This window comes from Pezoporus flaviventris, unplaced genomic scaffold (assembly GCF_033815535.1).
Source record: "Pezoporus flaviventris isolate CSIRO_AGI_PZ_B2104156 unplaced genomic scaffold, CSIRO_AGI_Pfla_v1 ptg000025l, whole genome shotgun sequence".
Classification (NCBI taxonomy): domain Eukaryota; kingdom Metazoa; phylum Chordata; class Aves; order Psittaciformes; family Psittacidae; genus Pezoporus; species Pezoporus flaviventris.
In genome coordinates, this window is record NW_026892573.1 from 536,140 (window position 1) to 550,320 (window position 14,181).

Here is a 14,181-nt window from a genome sequence, read left to right on the forward strand (position 1 = left end):
ACCTCAAAACACGGAGATTTACCCCATTTCTGTCGGTATTCTGACAAGAGAGGATAAGGCAGGCGGGAGGACCACTCACTCCTTCTGCCTGAGGTGAACGACATCCCCCCGTCCAAGGGGCGTTACTACGGATGGCCGCTGTTAGAGAAGCATAAAACTTCCTGCGCCCAAATCCAGAAGGCAACCCGTATGTGCCTACAGACCCGCACACTGACTGCCCCATTCCCGGGCGGACCACTGCCACCCCTGCGCTCACAGTCATTCCGAACTAAAACTAACTCTGTAACTCCATCGAGCAGCCCTGTCTTATTCCGTGGACTCTGCCGCGCTGCACCCAGAGACATACAGTGCGGGCAGGGGCAGGAGAACCGGTATGTTACATAACCAGGTGCGGTAACTTGTACTGCACGCCGGCGCTTGAAGCAGTTTGAGAGCAGCTGATTCACCGGTGATTGGCAGAATGCCAGCCAACCGGAAAACGGCATTTCCATCCTGCCGTCGCGGATTGGCTATCGCGGGGAGGCCGCGGGCGGGACCGGCAGTGGCGGGACTATTCGGACGGCGCTACATTCCTAGGTTCTGACAGGCGGTGGCGTGCGGCCGTTGGGGTTGCGTGTCCTTACTTCCGTGCTGTGCTCCGGTGTGGCGGTTCTTGGGCAGGGAGCAGTCACTGCTTCCGCTGCTGGGATTAGTGATTCCTCGCTAAATCCTTCGTTGCATTAAGGTGGTGGTGGTGGTGGTGGCGGCGGCGGCGGCGGCGGCGGCGGCGGCGGCGGCGGCGGCGGCGGCTTTAGTCCTGAGCCTCCCCTTTCTCCCCCCGCGGCTCCCTGCCTGGCCAAGCCCAGCTAAGCCGCGCTAATCGCAGGCGTCCAGCTCGGCTGGGGCCGCTGGGCCTGGGCCCGATCGCTGGCCGCGGCTTCTCCTCATTTCTCTTCTTCTCCTTTCCTGGGCACGGCTATGGAGCCGCGGCGGCCGCGGCCACGTTACCACGCTCAGTCCTCGCCGCCTGGTCGCGGTGGGCGGGAGAACAAGGGGCTCCGTCGGAAGGGCCCGCCGGGGAGTGGACTCCTTGGCGGCCCCGAGGAGGTGGCGGACGGCAGGAAACCCAAATTCGTAAGTACGAGTCTATCCCACCCGCTTCCCCCTGTGACAGGTGCGGGGCTGCCTGAGGTGAGGGCCTATGGGCAGCCAGGCCCAGCGCGACGCCTGCCTGCTACGCCTGTGCCAGGGGGCCTGTCCTCCCCTCGGGCCTGGTCACCGGCCTGGAGCCCTCTGAGAGGCCGGGGCGCCGGATAAGAATACACGCTCCACAAAACGGAGCTGTTGACTTCGACTGGGCTTCAGGGCGTGAGCCCGCCCGCTCCAGCTTGCTTCTTCTTGCCTGCCAGGGCACGGCTTTATTTAGCAGCAAGTTTTCGGGCCTCTCCTCGTCATCATAAAGCTTTGTTGTCTTTCTAGCTGTTTGACAGCTATAGGTGTAAGGGGAACAGAGCAGACTTCTAGCTCTTAAACGATGTTACCTTTAATAAAACTGAATTGTGGTTTTTTTGTTTTGTTAATTTTGTTTTTAATTTTGGTGAAAAACTGAGTCTTTGAATTTAAGGGATATAGTAAAGTTCTCCCTAGCCTTGCTTTTACAAGCCTTTTGGGTAGTGCACCAGTAAGCTAGGGAACTGGAGGCAACTAATAATTGTCCACAAGACAGCATGTCAGTAAGATGTGCTCTAACTAAAAAGCACTTGCGACCAGTCGGGTTTTGTTTGAGCATCATGAAATTATCACGTTTAAAGCTGGGACAAATACATACGCTCATATCCACCACATGTAGAACAGATACATCTCTTGTTCATATTTAGGAGATACACATTAGTCTTTGTTCAGCCAGCTCTAGGGCCACGTGCTCTAAACTGTATTATGTGCTGATGAAATAGATATTGTAATGCAAAACATAGAGTGGATTCTTGATTCTAAGGTGTCTTTGTGTGATACTTGATACTTCAGTGTTTGACGCTTGAACACAGGTTCAAAAAAGTTAGCCAATGAGTGATATCAAACCGTAGGCTGGCCAAACCTGTTCTGGGAGGTCACAACTTGCTCCTAGCATTCCTTTTTCCTGGAATCCTTTTCATACTGTGGCTGTGTATATTGCTGTTTCAACCAAGTCATTGTGCCTGGTTTTGCATGTTAGAATGGGTGTATATGAAACTGTGACAGACAGCTGTTTGGTTGTCCTCATAAATGGCTATGTATCCCCTGGGGGCACATGCATTTTTGTCATGTTATGACCTGACTGGCCGTGCCTGAGTATAGGATCCCCGAGTAAAAACCGCATGATCTGCTGAGTCTGAAAGTTTGAATAGCGTTACTAGTATATGACTTGATGGTTGGATTATTCTGTGGTGTGCGGGAGAGATGGATTTGTGTGTGTTTGAGACTGACAAGAGCACTGAGTCAGGAGGTTTTACTTATTATTGAAATTTCAATTGCTAAATTCCTATGCAAATAAGAGATTGCGAACATTTTCACTTCTCCCCCCTCAACTACGTGCCAAAACAGTATTGCCAATGTGTTCAGCTTTTTTTCCTAACCATGTGTTAAAATGGAAATACAGTAATTTACAGGAAGTATAACCCTGCAGAGGTTTTTTTCCTTGAAGTCTTACTGGCTTTTCAGTGAAAGAAGGCCGTCTCTTTCATGTAAATGATCTTGTTTGATATCTGTCTAGCCTTCCCAGGATAGGCAAGAGTAGTTTTGAGCATGTGGAGATGTGGGCATCAGCTGCCTTGCTTTTTGAGGTCACAGTGTTGTTTTTTGACCCTGGTAGGGTCAACGGGAGCTCAGTTGAGTATCTGACTTAGCTTTGTAGTATGTATGATCATCATGTGTGTGTTTTTAGTTTTGTTCTCTTCTGCCCAGTTTCTGAAACTCTTGAAGCAGGGATGACTGAGAATACCCTTAATTGTCAAACTGCAGCTTGACTGTAGATGGTAGTCCTATTTTTTCATCTTTAAGTCATCACTTAAAGGTTTTGCCCTGGGGTGTTGATAGGGACTGAAGAATGATAGTTCTGCAAACCTGAATTGTGTTCTAGATATGCCATTAGCTCACTGGATGACCTTAAGAAGTATAATTGGTGAATATTTCTTGAATGGAATTTAGGATTTTGTTTCTGCCTTCATGTAAATTGCTGTGAGTGGTATAGTTTACGAATGTCATCTGTGGAATTCAGAGGTTACTAAAGAGCAGCAGGCTGCTCTGTGCCTCAAAACTTTAGGAGCTGCTGTAGCTACTATAACCTTTGAACTGTCGTCTAATCCCTGGCTTGCTCTGGATAATTTCTGGTGAAGAAACACACAGTGGTAGAGGTAGAATTACTTTAATAATTGTTGTCATCAACCAGCTTCTTTGGTTCTTGAAGGGTACTATGAATACACTTTTATTTCTATTGCTTTATAAGTTTATGCCCTAAGCTGTTGCAATACAGAATATTTATCCCTTTGCTATTAAATCGGAAGTTGATAAACTCTCCTTCCTGTCTACCTCCTGTTGTCTTACAGGACTGGTTGGTTTGTTTTTTTTTGAGGAGGAGTTGGTTATATTTATCCCCCAGAATGGGGGGGGATGGATTGAATATATCCTCGGTGCAAATGACACCAAATTGGGTGGGAGTGTTGATCTGCTGGAGGATAGGAAGGCTCTGCAGAGGGATCTGGACAGGCTGGATGGATGGGTTGAGGCCAGTTGTAAAAGGTTCTACAAGGCAAAGTGCCGAGTCCTGCTTTTGGGCCCAATGCAAAACCCCATGCAAAGCTACAGGTTTGGGGAAGAGTGGCTGTAAAGCTGCCTGGTGGAAAATGACTTTGGGGGGGGGGGGGTTATTGGTTGACTTAGGACTTGTCAGTATTAGTAGCCAGTTGACAGCCATCTGAACATAAGCCAGCTTGTGTCCAGGCAGCCAAGAAGGCCAATGGAATCCTGGCCTGTATCAGAAATACCATAGCCAGCAGGACCAGGGAAGTGATAATCTCCCTGTACTTAGCACTGGTGAGACCCCACCTCAAATCCTGTGTTCAGTTTTGGCCTCCCCACTACAAGAAAGACATTGAGGTGCTGCAGTGTGTCCAGAGAAGGACAGTGAAGCTGATGAAGGATCTAGAGCGCAAGTCTTATGAGAAACAGCTGAGGGAGCTGAGGTTGTTTAGCCTGGAGACAAGAAAGCTGAGAGGAGACCTTATTGCTCTCTACAACTACCTGAAAGGAGGTTGTGGTGGGGTGGGTGGAATAGGCTTCCCAGGGAAGTGGGGCAGTGACCATCCCTGGAGGTATTTAAAAGATATGTAGATGTGTCATCTGGGGACACGGTTTAGTGGTGGATTTGGCAGTTGGTTAGCAGTTGGACTCAATGATCTTAAAGATATTTTCCAATGTAAATTATTCTGTTCTGTGTGGTTCAAATCTTATTCTTCCTGTAAAACATCTTCAATACAGTTTTATTAGTTAAATTAGTTTTGTGTTAGAAGACATAAAACTTACCTCAGCCCTTGGATTCTATGTAATCTAGTCTTACATACAGGCTGTAGCCTTTTCTATGTTTGGGTTACTTAGAATGCCATACCTGTTCATGTGACTTGAATTATGTTTCTGATCGTTTGTCAGATGTCGATGAAATTGACTGTCAGATTAAGTGAACTCAAGTTCTCCGGACTGTATTAGTCTAATTTTCCTCAGTGCAAAAGGCTTGAAAGTAAGTTCCAGGTTGGACCCTTCCAATCAATGCAACATACTGAGCTGTCACAGCAGATATGCTAATCTGAAAAATAATTTGATTCTCTGACAAACCTTGAGGTGAAATTGGATTGCTAGTTGACAAAGTTGGCATCATTAATATGTACCTCCTTTTTATATTTTTTTTTTCCTTGCAAAGAAAAGCTTGTTTAGCAGGAGGTAAATATCTCTATTTAAAAAGCACTTCATCTGGAGGGTGGACATAAGAGTCTTTGGGATAAACAGTTGTAGTGGTTGAGTCTGAAGGTGGCTTTGAAGTACTGCTTTTCTGAATAAACAAACTTCTCAGAAGAAATGAATAGTTGTAAGCATCAGCTGTCTTACAGACTAATTTTTCTGTTTTGTTTTGTTTAAGGAGTGATAGTTAATTTTGAAGCACATACCAGCTTGGCTTTGTTCAGCAGTTCCAAAGTTTTGAACAGCAGGACTCTTGAAAGGGTAAAGATATTCTGTGGTACACTGGTACTTTGGCGTACTGAAAGCTCTTACATTAAACATTGAGATTTAGGGCTTGGTGAAAAAAGGAAATGAATTGAAGGATGTCAGAGACTATACCTGTTTTCTATGTTTACATAGACCGAGCAGGAAACTTCTGAAATCAGCTGAGAGGTGGGGTAAAAAGCTTCCCCTTCCCCTTCCATTGCTCTTCAGTGGAGTTATATCTTGTAGATGCTAGTTCTCAAAAGACTTCTATTCATCTTCAATTTCTACCTCAAATTAGAGGTGTTTCTATTAATTTCAGTATACCATTGACTTGTCTTCAGTGACTTTCTGGTTATGTTTTTGATTAGGTTCTCCATGAAATTTATGAGTCAAGATGGCTATCTTGTTTGCACCAATCTGTTAAAAATAGACAAATTAATGCTTGCATTTAACAGTGTCTGTAAATCAAAGAAAATGTAGTTAAGGGCAAAACCACTTTCATTTCTCTGGCATAGAGTAGAAAGGTAAGACTGATCTGTGTCAATATCTTTAATTACAAAGTGACTGAGTTATTGCTGCAGTTACACTGCAGTGTTAAGACCTTGAATCTAAATTAGTCTCTTAAAGAAATGATTGCTGAACAGATGTTACCTAAAAGACTTTATTGCAGCTTTGTAGAATTGTAAATTCCTCATGCTGTTATTTTTGTTGGCATGAATTAACACTGTGGGTTATGATATTAAATTTTAGTGTCGTGTTATAGCACTTTGTTGTATAATCTTACCTGTAAGCACCAATTTTGAGTTTAACTCATCAATGTCTAAAGAATATCACTGTGTGGAAACTGTCATGTTAAGATAATTTTGCTCCTGATTGCTTCTCAGACTTCTTTCCAAGCAACAGAGTGTGTGATAAAGTCATTAAATAAATGCTGAAGTAGTATATTGGAAATTAAAAGTAGGAAACACTGTGGGGTTATACAGCAGTTTCTAAATTGCACTTATAAACTGAGGTAGCAAAATTACTGAGGGAATATTGTGACTAAGGAGATCCTGAAGTAATAGCATTCACTGTAATCGTCCAATTTGCATCTCTCTTGAGCCTTCACGTTTCCTTGCAATCCCTGCTTCAGTCTTGTGGTTGTGTTTCTGCTGGAGAATAGCCTCTGGGGAAAAAACAGCTAGTGTTAAATCTTTTTCAGTGGTAGCATTAATGGCAGTATGTTGTGAGCTCTTTCTCACTTTCCAATATAAAAAGGCACAGAGGGGATTATGTGATTATATGTATATCCTTAGTCTTTATCTAGTTTCAGTATTCGGGCTTAAGTTGGCCAGTTCTTCTAAAACTCATCACTGCATCTTGTTTGAACCCTCTCATTTTTTATTTTTTTTTTCCTCTACATCTACCTGTAGACTGTAAACTCTTCTTAATGTATCAAGAAGCTCCACGTGTCAGTGGTTTGGAGGGGGTGTTATGTGGTGGTTGTTGGATTTTTTTTTTTTTTTTTTTTTTTTTGCCTCCTTATGCAAGGACGGCAAAAGTGAATATATCGAAAAGATTTAGATACCAGGCTGTGGGATTTATTTTATTTTTGGTAAATTGAAGTATTTCAGTCCAGTGGAATGTTGACATTCTTGTTTAGCTCCCTGAGAACCTGTTACTTTGCATGCTGAAAACTCCTCTCACACAGGCTGTGGTGTATGGTTTGTCTGTCTTCTAATTTCACTTACGATCAACAAATCAGACATTGTCCACCCCTGTGGCATACAAACATGTCCATCCCTGCCAGGCATGATTTGAGTTCGTGTGCCAAACATACTGTTTTTAAACGTGCTGTTTTAATTCAGAAAGTTAGATGAGCAATGTTGCTTTGTGTTCAAGTGATGGTGAAAAGAGCACTTGTGGAGACCAGAGATAATGTCCCTTTTGGTAGAGTGCCAAACCTTTTAGGTGATATAGAATATATATTTTATTGTGGTAGGATATTCCTCACTGATTCCAGGCCACAATGAGCTGTAGTGCTGGTGGAAAAAATGCTGAAGTCATTCAGACCGAAGTACTGTGTGAGAAGATGTCACTCTCCTGAGTTCTGGTTCTGCTTGTCTGGACTGCTTGTAACACATTTAGATAGAATTTGTTTATAAATGTGCATATGCAAAGATAGAGAAGTAAATGTAATGACACAAAAGATCACACTAGTACTGTTGATCCAGTTAAGTGGCATTTCTCGTTTCTTTGCTTCACTTCACTGCTTCTACCCAGAGTTGACTGGTGGGCAGTTACGTAGATTAACCATCAGTATGTGCTACTATTTGGATATGCAACAGAAGATCATTCTTTTCTGCATAACAGTAAGATTATTTTATTGTTAATACATGTGAAGCCAAGTAGTATTTGGCTTGCTTTCTGTAGCTGGGTGGTGCAGAAGTTGCATTACACATGGCTTCATCATATATGACCTTTTTGAAGAGAGTATTCTTTCTGTTCTGTAAATAGTCTTGTTGCTGTGCATGTGTTGTGAACCTCAGCTGATGTGTGTCCTGTTGAACCTTGCAGTTTCTATCTAAGGCTCTCTATCTTTGATGGTTTTGAGATCAGGCCTTTTGATAGTTTATCAAGGACATTTTACCATACACCAAATGTATGTGTAGATCCTGTACCCAGTGGAATTGGCTATTTACCAGTATGCCTGAGGGAAATAATCTTCAATAAGGGGTAATTCTATCTCGGATTGGTTGCTGTCCTCAAAGTATGATACACCTATACACTCCTTTGTTGTGACTTAACTTTAACTAAACTGCTTTTACTCAATAGCAAACCAAAATGACCTTTTCCTCCATGTCCCAGACTACAAACTAAGTTAGTACAGAAGATGTAATTTCAAAACGTTAGTTGTCTACAACTATACAAACACATTTATAAACAAAGCAATGGTGATAATTCTGCTTTTCTAAGTGTAGGTGCTACCGATAACTCTGGACTTTTGAAGTATCCTAATTAACTCTTTAATCTCTTAATGGTTTAGTATAGTTTTGACTAGAAAACAGGATGTCAGTGTACATAAAACATTGTTAAGCTGTTTAATTTCATGCATCTACTTTCTACATGAAAACCAGACTAGAGTGATAATTATACATAGCTCCTATGTTCTCAAAACCAATAATTTTATTATTCTGGAGTAGCTCATGCACTATATGTACAGTATAGCATATTAGTCCTCTAATCCATTGCAGAGTAGTATTCTGTAAGCTTATATCATGTTTTATAACAGTAACTGAATATTGGAGGAATATTACTTAAGCGAGATTTATTTACTTGCAGGCCTAAATTTAAGGCAACCTGCTCACTTGAGCAGAGTTATGTTTTGTGAGCTGATACATCCAGGCCTAAAAATAAAAATATGTTCCTGTGTTAGTAAAGCACTCCAACCTCTACCTAATGGTTGTCTAGTTATTTTTTTTCCCCTTAATTAGGAATGTGTGTGTTTTTTATGGCCTGGGAAGAATAAAAATATGCTACTGTTCTGGAGTCACAGCGCTTCTCTAATTTTAATGCTATTAAAGACCAGGAAAATGGCAACTGGTTTTACTTTGTACAGTCTTGCCAGAAGAGAAGGACTTGGTGAGGGGGAGGGGAAAAAAAGGTCACTCCAGTTCTTGTATTTTGACCAGCTCCACTGACTGAGAAGTATTATAACTTATATAAAGTGTAAGTATATATAAAATTCACAGATTAAGTCTTTTGACATGTTTTAGTGCAAGTAATCTGCTTAGAATGAAAATCTTCTTTGTTCTGTGCTTTGAGGTAGAAGTTGGGGACTTATCTGAAACTTACATACATTCCACTAAACAGACACATAAAGCCCAACATCACTTCCACTTGGGAACAGATGTTGTTTCCTTTAATATTAGCGTGGTAGAAAGATCTGGATATTAGGTTGTAGTTTAAATGGGGTTTCTCCTGCTTTATAAAGAAATCTCGAAATGCAGTGTCACCAGTGTTGATAGGTGAGTGCTGGTTAAGCAGGTCTGCTTCCCTATAGAACTTACTTTTGAACCAGACCCCATAACATTATATGAAAGAGGTCTTATGCTGGTAATTTTAGACTACTGTACTGTAGGTAGACAGTAAGATGAAGAGTTAGGAGGCTCATATCTGTATATTGAGTATCTTATACCATTATGGTGTCTTTTATTGGTTGAATTATAGTCTTTTTTTCACTAGTTAGTAAGATTTTACCTGGGTCAATGAGATGTTCTGATATATTAAATGGGGAGCTTACTATCCTGTATCACAGTAAATTCCATTGCTGAATTTCATAGCTTAATTGCAAAGCAGAACAGTGTCTTGACCTATCCCATTAATTATTATCTTTTTCAAAGAATAAAACCTGAATCTGAAAAATACTGCCTTGATTCCATGCATGATGATGGTGTCTTGTACAGGGCAGTTGCAGACCATCCAGCATCTGTTCCTAAGTGGAAGTGGTTGTGCTTCCTGTCTTTAGTGGAATGTACGTGAGTTTTGACATGAGTCTCCAACTTCTACCTTGAAGCGTACAATGAAGATTTTCGTTCTAAGCAGATTACTCTGTCTCTTACCATGTTAGAGCAGTTTCACAGTGGTATCTGTACATTGCTTCAGGCTTAGTGATGTAAGTGATGCGTGTGAAAAAGGAATAAATGTTTATGTTCTTTGCTACCACGCTGCAGACCATATGTTAATGTTTTCTCCTGCAGTTTTGATTACTTAAGGGTAAAAGTATTATACCAACAACTTGCTAAACATGAAGTTGTGAGCTCTGGCAAACAACAGAAGTTAACGCCCGTGCTGTCTTTGTAGCTATTTAGCAGAATGAGAAGAACAAGTCATAAAACCCACCTCTGTAGCAGTGTGTGGGGCAAAAATCTGATCTAGCTGTGCAGCAGGAGAACACCAATGAAAAGACTAGCATGCAGATCTTCAGTCTCCTTATGGGATTGAAGTATTTTCACTTTGTTGTTTTCATTTATTAGAAATCCTTATCTGGATGGGATGGGACATGGAATGGGATTGTTGCAAAAGTGCAGTGGTGACCAGCTCCAATTTTTGTTTATTTAATTTTATTTTGAAGGTAGAACTTATTCTATGTCACCAAGTACTGAATGTTTCCTCACACTTCACTTGCTTTTTATTTTTAACTTCACAGCCACTTATCAGATGCGTCTTCCTCGGTTTCTTGACAGTATTCAGAGTAGAGCTACCATGGGATAATATTTGATTTATAGAAATTGTTCCGCAGTCCTGAGGGAGAAGCCAGAGAAGATGTCATAAGTAATGATACTTAACTATTACTGACTTGGTGAAGACGAAGCAAGAGTTTCCAAATCTGATTCATTTGGAAATAGCACTGACAGCTGCTGTAGCTGCTGACGAGCCTTGTACATGAGGCAGTGAGGGGAGTCTAAGAGTTTGCATAGCCAAGTATGTGACTTCTTGTTCTTCTCATGTCTTTGCTAAGTCTGTTGTAGCCTTTTCATAAAAACTAGAAATGGGATCACTGCAATGCTGGCTTATCAGCTGCCACAGTTCTTTGGTGCTGCTCTTTTGGTTTGTGCAAGATCTGAACATTCTAGAACTTCCTGTGTTAGTAAATGTGCAGTGAATAGTCAAAGAGTTGGTTCAGGAACTCTTGTTTTACACAACAGTGACTAATCTATAGATTTTTGAATGTTACTACTAATAAATGCTAATGTCACTTTCTGCTCATAACTTTGTGTTCTGCTTGCCATGTAGGCATTGCTTGAGAGTCAACAGTCTCAGTTGTTTGAGTGCTGCACGTGGCAGATAGTTTTGAACTGCTGAGGACCTCTTTCTGTTGAGTTAAAAATCTCTGGACAGACTTCTTAGTGGTGTTCTCACAGCCATTTTGAGGAGACATAAGTCTTATAGCTGAATTATGAGCAGGTTTTCTAGTATATTTAGCTATAAAATATAATCAAACACAACTTGCTTCAAGCTCTGCTTGGTTTATGTTCTTCTGGTATTATTCTATCTTAAGGGTTAGACTACAGATTGTTTTGACTCTCACTGTATTCCCAGCTTAACCTGTTCACTGTAATCCAACAATTTGCCAAGAAACATCAAGTTCCATGGTTCGACACTGCTTAACTTGCATCTTACTTTGGGTAACAGTAGCTATAACTGAGACTTGCTTTTTTATTTGGGGTTTGTTTTTTTTTTCTTTTTCCTGCACAATTATGACATGACTGGTTTCCTGTTTGATTTACAGCACTTAAATATCAAGACACTGACAGATGATGTGGTAAGACAAGTTTTTCTTTGGCTATGCTAAGCTAATAACCTTATTGCTAATGCAATAGAAATAACCTTATGGATACAAGAAGCTCTTAATTGTGGAGTTAATTTAGTTAATTGGCAAAGTCTCACTAAAATGTAACTATCTGTAGCATACTTGGTGCAAGCAGCAAAAATCTGTGGATGGCTTTAAAGTATGCTGTAATCATAACTAAATGAGCTTGACAGGTAATTGTGCCAATTTACATGCAGTATAGTTAAGATATTTGTGATTGCATGTTTAATAATAAAGTTATTTAGGCTGCATGGCTAATTTAAAATACCATGTTTAACAAACTAACAGTTGATTCTAAAACTCATTAATGCTTGTTTCAAACTGCGTTAGGCATATTCAATGTCATGTTAGCACTGTTTCTCAAACTTCATCTGTCTGAACAGCAGATGGGGTTCTGTATTACAAAGCAAGTTTTTTTTTTTTCTTGCTTCTGAAGTTACCTATTTCACTGTATATTCTTTTGTTGTTAAGAATAGCTTTCCTTAAAGTGGATCATTTACGGTCTTTGATTTTATCTAGGAAGTAATGTTCTGTAGGTAGCTAAAGATCACCTGTTATGATTTCAGTGCTATACAGAGTTCTTGCTGAAGTACTTCTGTGCATGACTGAGAACTTGTGTAGAGAGTTTTATGCTGAACAATGTGCAGCGTGCTTCCTAGCTGAGGAACCAGTACTGCTGATTAGGTGTGCAAAGGTGGTTGTGTTGAGCATGTTGCCTCCACCTATTATTCCTAGATTAGCTTAAATCACCTGTTGCCATTTCTTTAGCAGAGTTCCATGTGTGGGAAATTGTTATTAAGAAATTTGAGTCTGATGGGTTGATAATGAAATTTTGATTCTCTAAATTTGTGCTTTTTCTCGAAATGCTGAGGAAATGTTCACAGTTCTTTCAAAGCAAAGTATTTTGTGGTAACCAAAACTTAATTTTGGTCATGTCCTGGAAGGGTTAAAGCCTGGATGCGCAAGATCTTGCTGTTTGTTTCTGTGGATTTTTATTTTTTAAACAGGCTAGCTTGATCCCTTATTACACTTAGCCTATTGGACTTTTCTAACTTGTAATAATAGCCACTAGAAGTCAGGAGATTTGTTTTGCATGTTGCAATAAGGACAAAGAGCCTGATAGCTTTGTTGTAAGCAATCTCCTACCCAACTCCTTAAATTTCTTGGAGCATACTTAAGGCCCCTTCACAGACTAAAGAAAGTCACCTGAAAAATAGATACTAGGTGTCTGTACATGTCTGTACAAGTGATGGTACATATGTATGTATTTTAAAGGGAAATGACAGCTGTTTAATAAAAGGCTAACAGTAAAAGCAAACGACCCAATCCTTATATATTGCAGTGGCAGACGCTTCTAAAGATGTGTATTTTGTTCACTTTCAACTTCATCTTGGAACAAGGGTATGCTTTCCAGTTGACGTTTTTCGTCCCTCTGAGTTTTCTGTTGGTTTAGTCTTTCTGTGCCTGATCCTGTGAAACAGCTAATAACACTAGGTGTCTGAGTCCTAGGCAGCTTAAATGTGGCTCAGAGCAGAGAAGTTTTGGCATTTCACACCAAGCATAAAAATTGCTAAAGATGTTTTCTCAAAATTCCTTTTGTGCCATGGGGGGAAACTGTAGTAAGAGAAAGTTAAAACCCTGAAGTTTTAAGATTACTTGATTTTTGTAGCTTTCAATGAAATAATAGATTTCTTTCTTCTCGGGGACACTCATTTGCATGTTAATTTGCTCTATAAAATATTACTCGCAGCCTGTTTCTTACAAATACAGTGTTGTATCATGGTCACTAGGAACTTTTTTACATTCAGTTAATTTAGCAACACTTGTTAGTCTAAAATGCAGACTGCTTTCAGTATTTCAATTGTATTGGATTATTCCTGAGACACTGTTGCATTGTCTACTTTTAGTGACAAATCTCCATAAAGTTCAGAAACACCTTGCTTTTTTACACATTTGACACATTTCTTTTACATTTTTTCTTTACAAACTGTGAAGACAGGGGTCTTAATCTTATTCCACAGAAGAGTGGCAAATAGGTACATGAGAGCTCATCTACCTGCCAGATCGCTGTGGGAGCAAGCCTTTTTTCTTTTATCTTGAGTGCTTCACATTTCGACAGATGGTTTGTAAGGTTCATAAAAATCAAAAACCTGCATATGAACATAATTTTATTAAAAATCTCTTATGTAGACAAAAATGAAATGCTTGCTAAAAGTCCTTACAGCTTGAAAGTTATAAAGTTGACTGATTTCATAGTAACTGCTGTGATGATAAGAAAGGCTGTATAAGTTCCAGTATATAGAGAAACCAGTTCAGAGTAGAATATATTCTAGACATTTAAGATGTGACTGCATAGGCCTAAACTCTGTGACTTTTAATTTTCTACCATTTGTAAAATTATTTGATCTCAAGAAAGGTAAAATAATCTCTGGGAGACTGAGCATATTAGGAATAAGAAGTCATATAAAAGGGATTTTCTCTGTATCTTGGTTTATGCAATATACAAGGCCTACAAGGATGCTGGAGAGGGACTTTTCATCAGCAGCTGTAGCTGTAAGACGAGAGGTAAACAGGGGAAGTTTAGGTTAGGTGTAATGATGAGGTTCTTCACTGTGAGGGTG

General features: G+C 40.4%; 1 protein-coding gene across 2 annotated transcripts in view; it reads left to right on the forward strand.

Moving 5' to 3' along the window:
- The first annotated feature begins 939 nt into the window (after positions 1–939).
- DIAPH3 (diaphanous related formin 3) overlaps positions 940–14,181 on the forward strand; it is a 230,889-nt gene continuing 217,647 nt past the window's right edge. Inside the window, exons 1-2 of one of the 2 annotated variants that reach the window (XM_061457257.1) lie at positions 940–1,113; positions 11,480–11,512. In XM_061457257.1, coding sequence (XP_061313241.1) covers positions 958–1,113; positions 11,480–11,512 — 189 coding nt within the window. In that variant the 5' untranslated portion in view covers positions 940–957. The remainder of the gene's footprint in view (positions 1,114–11,479; positions 11,513–14,181) is intronic. The other variant, XM_061457256.1, reaches the window with a different exon arrangement.